This window comes from Haliotis cracherodii, unplaced genomic scaffold, assembly GCF_022045235.1.
Source record: "Haliotis cracherodii isolate W230 unplaced genomic scaffold, xgHalCrac1.p SCAF_4, whole genome shotgun sequence".
Classification (NCBI taxonomy): Eukaryota; Metazoa; Mollusca; class Gastropoda; order Lepetellida; family Haliotidae; genus Haliotis; species Haliotis cracherodii.
The window spans coordinates 61,218,938-61,227,003 of NW_027266297.1; the positions used below are offsets into that span (position 1 = coordinate 61,218,938).

The 8,066-nt window shown below is 43.2% G+C and overlaps 1 protein-coding gene across 1 annotated transcript; it reads left to right on the plus strand.

Annotated features, from left to right (window-relative positions):
• Window positions 1-561: 561 nt before the first annotated feature.
• Window positions 562-7,839, plus strand: LOC139479565 (uncharacterized). The gene is made up of 5 exons (XM_071262400.1): window positions 562-569; window positions 4,353-4,417; window positions 4,790-5,650; window positions 6,526-6,625; window positions 7,206-7,839. Exons 1-5 carry the CDS (start codon window positions 562-564, stop codon window positions 7,837-7,839), a joined length of 1,668 nt encoding a protein of 555 aa, XP_071118501.1.
• Window positions 7,840-8,066: the final 227 nt, after the last annotated feature.

The following is an 8,066-nucleotide window of genomic DNA, read 5'->3' on the forward strand; positions in this document are numbered from 1 at the left end:
CATATTGAAAAAGACAGCACTAAGTATAGAAAAAGATGGTCAGTTTTAATAACTGGATGGGTGTACATTTGAAAGACATAAAAATCTTACAGAATATCCTCCAATCACAGCCTGCAGATATCTATCGATCTGCACTGTCCAAACTGGCTCTGATTTGGTGAAGTAGAACCTGTAGACCAATTTTAACCCGGATCTTTACTGGGGTCATAAACGTTGAGCACTTTCATGAAACCTAATAGATGTAACACGTTTCCTTCAAGACACTGGGGAATACATCATGCACGTTCTGTGAGGAAATTTGTATTGCATGTTTTAAGTAATATACTTCGTCTGGTACAAGATCTTGCCTGTGATTATAGGTATTCTGGCAGAATAATTTACCTCAAGAATCATTATATGTTAGGCTTCGGTTGCCATTCTTTAATTTCAGTATCTATTTCCTTAACTCCATATGAGTTAACGTTACCTTACAGTTATGAGTACGTGTGGTAGAATGAAGTTACTTTCCGGTTACATGTCCAGGGATCGATCGTTGAGCGTGTAGCCAACGATGTGACCTAGATGACGAGGTGGGGGAAATAGAATCTATCTGCACACATATGGACGTAACATTAACATCATTGTCTGGCCGGCGTAAGGTAATACATTCACTACGACTTTGATATTCCTTGCTCTGAAAATATTTCTCATATAGTGTGTGGGTATATGTTATTCTTTATGTGCATGTGTGTTATATCTTCCTCCTCATGTTATGTGCATGTGTGTTATATCTTCCTCCAATGTTTTGTTGTAATTTCATTCTGTTCTTCGAGACTGTTAGGTCCTCCATAAAGGCCAAACGAGGATCCCGCCCCAATAGATCACACAAATTGTAAGCTGAGGACCGCCTGCCATACGTATTGTTACATGAGGACCCCCGTCATACATACTGTTACATGAGGACCCCCGTCACACGTATTGTTAGCTGAGGACCGCCTGCCATACATATTGTTAGCTGGGCACCGCCTGCCACACATACTGTTAGCTGAGGACCACCTGCCACACATATTGTTAGCTGAGGACCGCCTTGCACACATACTGTTAGCTGAGGACCCCCGTCACACATATTGTTACCTGAGGACCCCCGTCACACATATTGTTAGCTGAGCATTGCCTGCCACACATACTGTTAGCTGAGGACCGCCTGCCACACATACTGTTAGCTGAGGACCGCCTGCCATACATATTGTTAGCTGAGGACCCCCGTGACACATGTTTTTAGCTGAGGACCGCCTGTCATACATATTGTCAGATGAGGATCCCCTGCCATACATATTGTTAGCTGAGGACCTCCGTCACACATGTTTTTAGCTGAGGACCGCCTGTCATACATACTGTTAGCTGAGGACCCCCGTCTCACATCTTGTTAGCTGAGGACCCCCGTCACACATGTTTTTAGCTGAGGACCGCCTGTCATACATATTGTAAGCTGAGGACCTCCTGCCATACATATTGTTACATGATGACCCTCGTCTCACATATTGTAAGCTGAGGACCCCCTGCCCTATATAGTGTTAGCTGAGGACCCCCGTCAAATATTGTTACCTGAGGACCGCCTGCCATACATATTGTTAGCTGAGGACATCCTGCCATCCATATTGTTACCTGAGGACCGCCTGCCATACATGTTGTTAGCTGAGGACCGCCTGCCTTATATATTGTTAGCTGAGGACCCCCGTCTCACACATTGTTAGCTGAGGACCCCCGTCTCATATATTGTTAGCTGAGGACATCCTGCCGCCCATATTGTTACCTGAGGACCGCCTGCCTTATATATTGTTAGCTGAGGACCCTCGTCACACATATTGTTAGCTGAGGACCCCCGTCACATATTGTTACCTGATGACCGCCTGCCTTACATATTGTTAGCTGAGGACCCCCGTCTCACATATTGTTAGCTGAGGACCGCTGTCACATATTGTTAGCTGAGCACCGCCTGCAACACATATTCTTAGCTGAGGACCCCTGCCATACATATTGTTAGCTGAGGACCCCTGCCATACATATTCTTAGCTGAGGACCCCTGCCATACATATTGTTAGCTGAGGACCCCCGACACACAAATTGTTAGCTGGGGACCCCCGTCTCACATATTGTTACATGAGGACCCCCGTCACACATATTGTTAGCTGAGGACCACCTGCCACACATATTGTAAGTTGAGGACCCCTGTCATACATATTGTTACCTGAGGACCCCTGTCTCACATATTGTTAGCTGAGGACCACCCTCACATATTGTTAGCTGAGGACCGCCTGCCATGCTGAGGACCGCCTGCCATACATATTGTTAGCTGAGGACCGCCTGCCACACATATTGTTAGCTGAGTACCCCCTGCCATACATATTGTTACCTGAGGACCCCTGCCATACATATTGTTAGCTGAGGACCACATGCCATACATATTGTTAGCTGAGGACCGCCTTGCACACAAATTGTTAGCTGAGGACCCCCGTCTCACATATTGTTACCTGAGGACCCCCGTCTCACATATTGTTAGCTGAGGACCACCGTCACATATTGTTAGCTGAGGACCCCCTGCCATACATGTTGTTAGCTGAGGACTCCCGACACCCAAATTGTTAGCTGAGGACCCCCGTCTCACATATTGTTACATGAGGATCCCCTGCCATATATGTATTGTTAGCTGAGGACCCCCGACACCCAAATTGTTAGCTGAGGACCCCCGTCTCACATATTGTTACATGAGGATCCCCTGCCATATATGTATTGTTAGCTGAGGACCACCTGCCACACATATTGTTAGCTGAGGACCGCCTGCCATACATATTGTTAGCTGAGGACCGCCTGCCACACATATTGTCAGCCGAGGTCCTCCGTATAGCTACCAATGAGTCTATAGTACGATTCTGAGTATATCATAAGCTCGCGTTTATGAAGAGTAATCAGAGGAGATCATCCTACCCTATCGATGGTACTCGTCACAAACACGTGCAAAGGCAGGTCAAGGTTTCGTCTGAACAAGAACGGAAATATATGGTCAAAAGTCAAAATAGAGAATTTGCATCGGACATCATATTTGTCACTGATGCATCGAATTTAGAAACATGTTCCATATGTCTACCATAAAACCTTTGAAAGCTTTTCTTAGGCCTAGAAAGATTTAAAGTATTTCGGAAAAGTCGTTTGACGGTCTTTGAAATCTTCGCAGAAAGAGTATGCTCGATTGTACCTCAATGGTTGTGAAATGTCGACTCCAAACGCTGGAGTTGCTGGAATATTGCCATACATAAAGAGAAAGTTAACTGTGGGAAAGTTGAAGTCATTCCTCTTGTTATACAGTCTTGTGGATAGTTTGTCATCACCCACTCTTTATGAAAGAAATGAATCGGTTTCACTGGTCACCTTTATAACTAGTTCAGGTGGATAAATCAGTGGAAGTGACTTGGCTGTTAGACGATACTGAACAAAATGATATCATCATTACACCCGAAGCTTGTGTTATACTTCTTGGGACCGCCTCCGTGGCCTAGTGGTAGAGCGTCCGCCCGGAGAGCGGAATGTCCGGGGTTCGATCCCCGGCCGCGTCAAAAGATGGTACTTGTTGCTGTCTGGCGCTCGGCATTAAGGGGCTGAAACAAGGACTGGTCGGCTCGGAGTCAGTATCCTGTGTCTGAGTGGGGTATTCATATTAAATTAAACTGCGGCATGGTATCTCAGTGGGTCAGCTCTATAAATCGGCATCAGTCCGGACTAGTACAAGCAGCCACACACACACACGTGCATACACGTCGCTATATAACTGCAATAATCTTGGACGCGACGTTAAACCCCCTTTCACCTCATCTATTTCTTGGCTATACTCCCGTGGTTTGAGCTGACTGAAGCAAACACTCACACAATTACCAACGCACACACTCAAACCCATAAACATGCACATACAGTCTAGGAATATCTTTGTTCAACGAAACAAGGTAATTGATTTTTACATGTGTCCTGCTCAGAGACAATTTCCTTGCAATGTTTAAAAACGTGAAATGTGTAAGGTCAGCAGTGATGTTAATCAATGTGTTCTTTCATATAAACCTTCAAGAGAGTAAACCAATCAAGGAAGTTATATATTATATGATATTCAAGACATAATTAAATTCTGTATTCGTGTTATGGCATTGGGCATGGACAGACCCTTTGTGTATCGTAACTCAGATAAGAGACTATAGGTATGTGATAAGAAAAATATATAATGTTGTAAGTGAATGAATGGAATAGCATTGTCACTTCTTCACACTGTTGATTGCAGATACATCATTGCCATGGAATACGATAAAACACTAACAATGATTTATTTGCAGTGGAATCTCAAATGAAATGATGTTGTCTCTCGTGGTGATTCTCCTTTCGCTTTGGACGTCAACAGGTAACTATCGCTAAACCTCTCTCTGTGCCCTGACATTGGGATCCCAGTTTAGAATAGGTCTCCATAGACCCATGCTTGTCGTACGAGGCAACGAGATGGATGGATAGTCAGGCTCTGTGGATGATTGCGGTTATCGTACCCCGTCCTCGTGCTTCCCTGCTCATAATATCAATCACTGGTTTGTCTTATCCAGACTCGTTTAATTTCAACCCGTTGTTTATAGTTGGAATATTGCCAAATATTGTGACGTCAACAAAAACCAAACACTTAAACATACACATATGTGTTGTAGCTGTGTCAGTTTAATTGTGTTCATTTTCCGTCAGATGTATGTCTACCTGCATGTCTATACTTTCTCTCTATCATCCCCAGCTTCTGACACAAGTAAAGACTGCCCAGAAACCTGTCTCAACTCTCACTGTCACACGAACAACTCCCGTGTTGTATGTACAGACGGATGTGTGGCTGGTAAAAGGGGGGATGACTGTAAGATGGACTGTTTAGCAGCCTGTACAGAGTGTGAACGTTATACTGTTGGTTGTGTAGGATCGTGTCGGAATCCACGTTTTTTCGGCCCAAACTGCAGCATACAATGTGCCATGAACTGTATGGATGGGTGTAATAAAACCAATGGACAATGTAATGGCTGCGAGGGAGGCTACAGAGGAAGATATTGCAATCATACATGCCCTGCCAACTGTGAACGCTGCGAGCAATATGGCGAAGGCTGCATACAATGTACAGAACCTTACTGTAGGGGTTTGTGTGATGAGAATATGACAAATTGTGATAGCACATCGTGCAAAAAGACCTGCCTCCCAAACTGCAGGAGCTTTGACATCAGTAGTTCTAAGTGTGCTGGCCCCTGCATAAATCAGAACTATCGTGGGGGGACGTGTAGCACCCCATGCTCACCTGAGTGTGACCAATGTCACAAACAAACGGGCGAGTGTATACAGTGTATACCACGGATGTGGGGAAGGTTTTGTAATGAATCCTGCCCACCAAAGTGTAAATTATGTGATCGATATTCGAGTACATGCATTGGTTCTTGCATGGATTCTAATTTTCATGGAGTGAATTGTGACACCCCCTGCCCTGTTAACTGCCATGGATGTCACAGAGAGACAGGCCTGTGTATCCAGTGTGCCAACAACTTCAGCAGGACGTACTGCGACGAGATATGTTCGCCGTGTGAGGGAGAAACATGCAACACCTCACCTTGTCAAGAACGTAAGTCATGGAAAAAATTCCTTTTGTAAGGCCCGAAGACGAAATTGATCCTACAAAGTTGTAAATGTAACTTGTTCGTTATTTGTTCCGTATAAAGTGATGCATTATTAATAATCCGAAATCTCATTCGGCTGGAGGTATAGCTTGAAGATATCAATTCAATGGTATTGCAGCGCAATGCTTTGAAGACCATTGTGACATCATCGTTACCACGACGTCATAGTCAAATGACATCGCTATTCTCATCACTGAAGGTGGTTAGCTGTTACACTTAAGACACTGAATGCTGTTGACAGGCTAAGAAAAAGTTGGAAGAATGATTTGTGATGATAGATTAGAATCTCACCCTCGTGGTCTTTTGATATCAAACATATCAACGCCCGTCCTTCAAATTTAGAACTCTTATCGACTTGTGTTGATATTGTGATATCAAAAGACACTAAGTGACATGCTCTTTGTACCAATGAAGCTATGGAAAGAGGTATTCCATAAAAAAACAACATTATGTGCCTTAATGATTTAATATGCAGCACATGGACCTGTGAAGGTCCGAGTTAGAATTGGTCTTCAGCAACCCATGCATGTCGTAAGAGGCGACTAACGGGATCGGGTGGTCAGGCTCACTGACTTGGTTGATGCATGACATCGTATCCCAATTGAGTGGATCGATGCTCATAATGTCAATCACTGGAAAGTCTGGTCCAGACTCGATCATGTTACAGACATAAACTGAAATATTGCTGAGCGCGGCGTTAAGCAACAAATAAACAAACAAAACGAAATTGTACATCACATGAGCACTGTATATGCAATTACAGCCTAAGAATTTGCTTTAACACACTAGATTGAATAATGACCTGGTGGTGTATTTTCAGGAAAAGCTAACCACACCTTGGTTATTGTCGTCGGAACAATAGCTGGAGTTTCCACATTGCTGTTACTGATATTAGGGATCTGGGCGCATAGGAGAAGTAGGTATGTAATGCACATAAATTGTGTACTGAGCATAACTTTATTCTACATTTAAGCGGTTTTCAATTTAAAGCACGATTAAATGTTTTAGGCTCTTGACACAGCACTTGGGTTTATGTAACACGATAACACAAACAGGCTAACAATGTGTGTATGTGATTGCTTCACCCGTCAGTACACAGCGCACTTTGTACTAAGCCGAAGATAGCACATATAACAGGAAATGATTAACGCGGACTGAAACTATGTGACTCAGTTGTAATGAGCATTATGTCAGTGATCCATTCATAAAATTGTCACTTTTTTGCCTTTTATAACCAATGGAATCTGTATCGTCAGATAATCGAGACTGTTTTTTGTCTGGCGTTGACGAGAGTTTTATATTTTATTTTTACATATAAAATGTTAACAATTGCTTTTAAACTTCAGTTTGGATTTTCCCTAACCTTTGAGAAATAGGTCACTGGTCCACTTTGTACTGCCATGAAAACAAAACTCACAATCATTAGGTATACTTTCCATATATAGCTGGGAGAAGTATCTGTATAGGCACATTATGAACAATTTAATTTTGCTGTTGTAGAATGATGCGTGTCTACTCATCAAACACCGGAGGTGGAAGATGGGACAGCAATGGTTCCAGGCAATCACGCAACAGTGACTACCAATCGCATAAGTACTCGGAAATATACGACAAGGATATGGACTCTGATTCGTGCATAACTAGACCTCCTCCAGCTAGGTTATCTATACAGCCTCCCCCTCCTCCCCGAAAACAGGACCCCACACAGAAGTTACCAAGAAGACAGTCCTGGTCACTCGGACAAGGAGCGTCAAGGGACAGCCAGACATCGTATGAGTCGATCATGCTCAAAACCTTACACATTGACCCTCTCATGGCAAAAGGGACAGAATCAGAATCATTGGTTACATCAGAGCAGCCAGGCGTTTATGACATTGCATCCTCGCCAATGAAAGGAATTGCCAGAGCACCATCTATGCCTCTTTTAATGACTACTTCTGGAAATGCTGCTGCTGAAGTTTCCAGTCGTCAACATATGCAGCATGTCTGTGACATACATGATATGCCTGTATCTTCACGCATCCAGCAGCCTACTACAAAGACCAGTTCAGTCTTATTCATAGAACAAAATAATGACTTGACAAATGTCACTGTGAAATACCTTACCCCAGATAAAACTGTCTACGGAAAATGACAATTATCACCCTCAGTTGTAATGTAGTAAACTATATTCAAGTGAGTTTTGTCGCTTATATTGTAAATATTTTATGTGCTGTTACTTATGCCTGAATTTAATAAACATTTGCTGACGAAACATGTTGTTACGCTTGTATACAATGTAGAACACTGGGGCATATCTTATAGATATGTGCTGCGGCATTATGTCAATGATATGCAGAACTGTCCGTGTTGTCTTAAGGA

Excerpts from the sequence above, each read along its gene's own strand:
- LOC139479565 (XM_071262400.1), top strand. Across the intron at positions 4,418-4,789 it reads TTCGCTTTGGACGTCAACAG|CTTCTGACACAAGTAAAGAC; the intron begins GTAACTATCGCT and ends TATCATCCCCAG. Across the intron at positions 5,651-6,525 it reads CACCTCACCTTGTCAAGAAC|GAAAAGCTAACCACACCTTG; the intron begins GTAAGTCATGGA and ends GTGTATTTTCAG.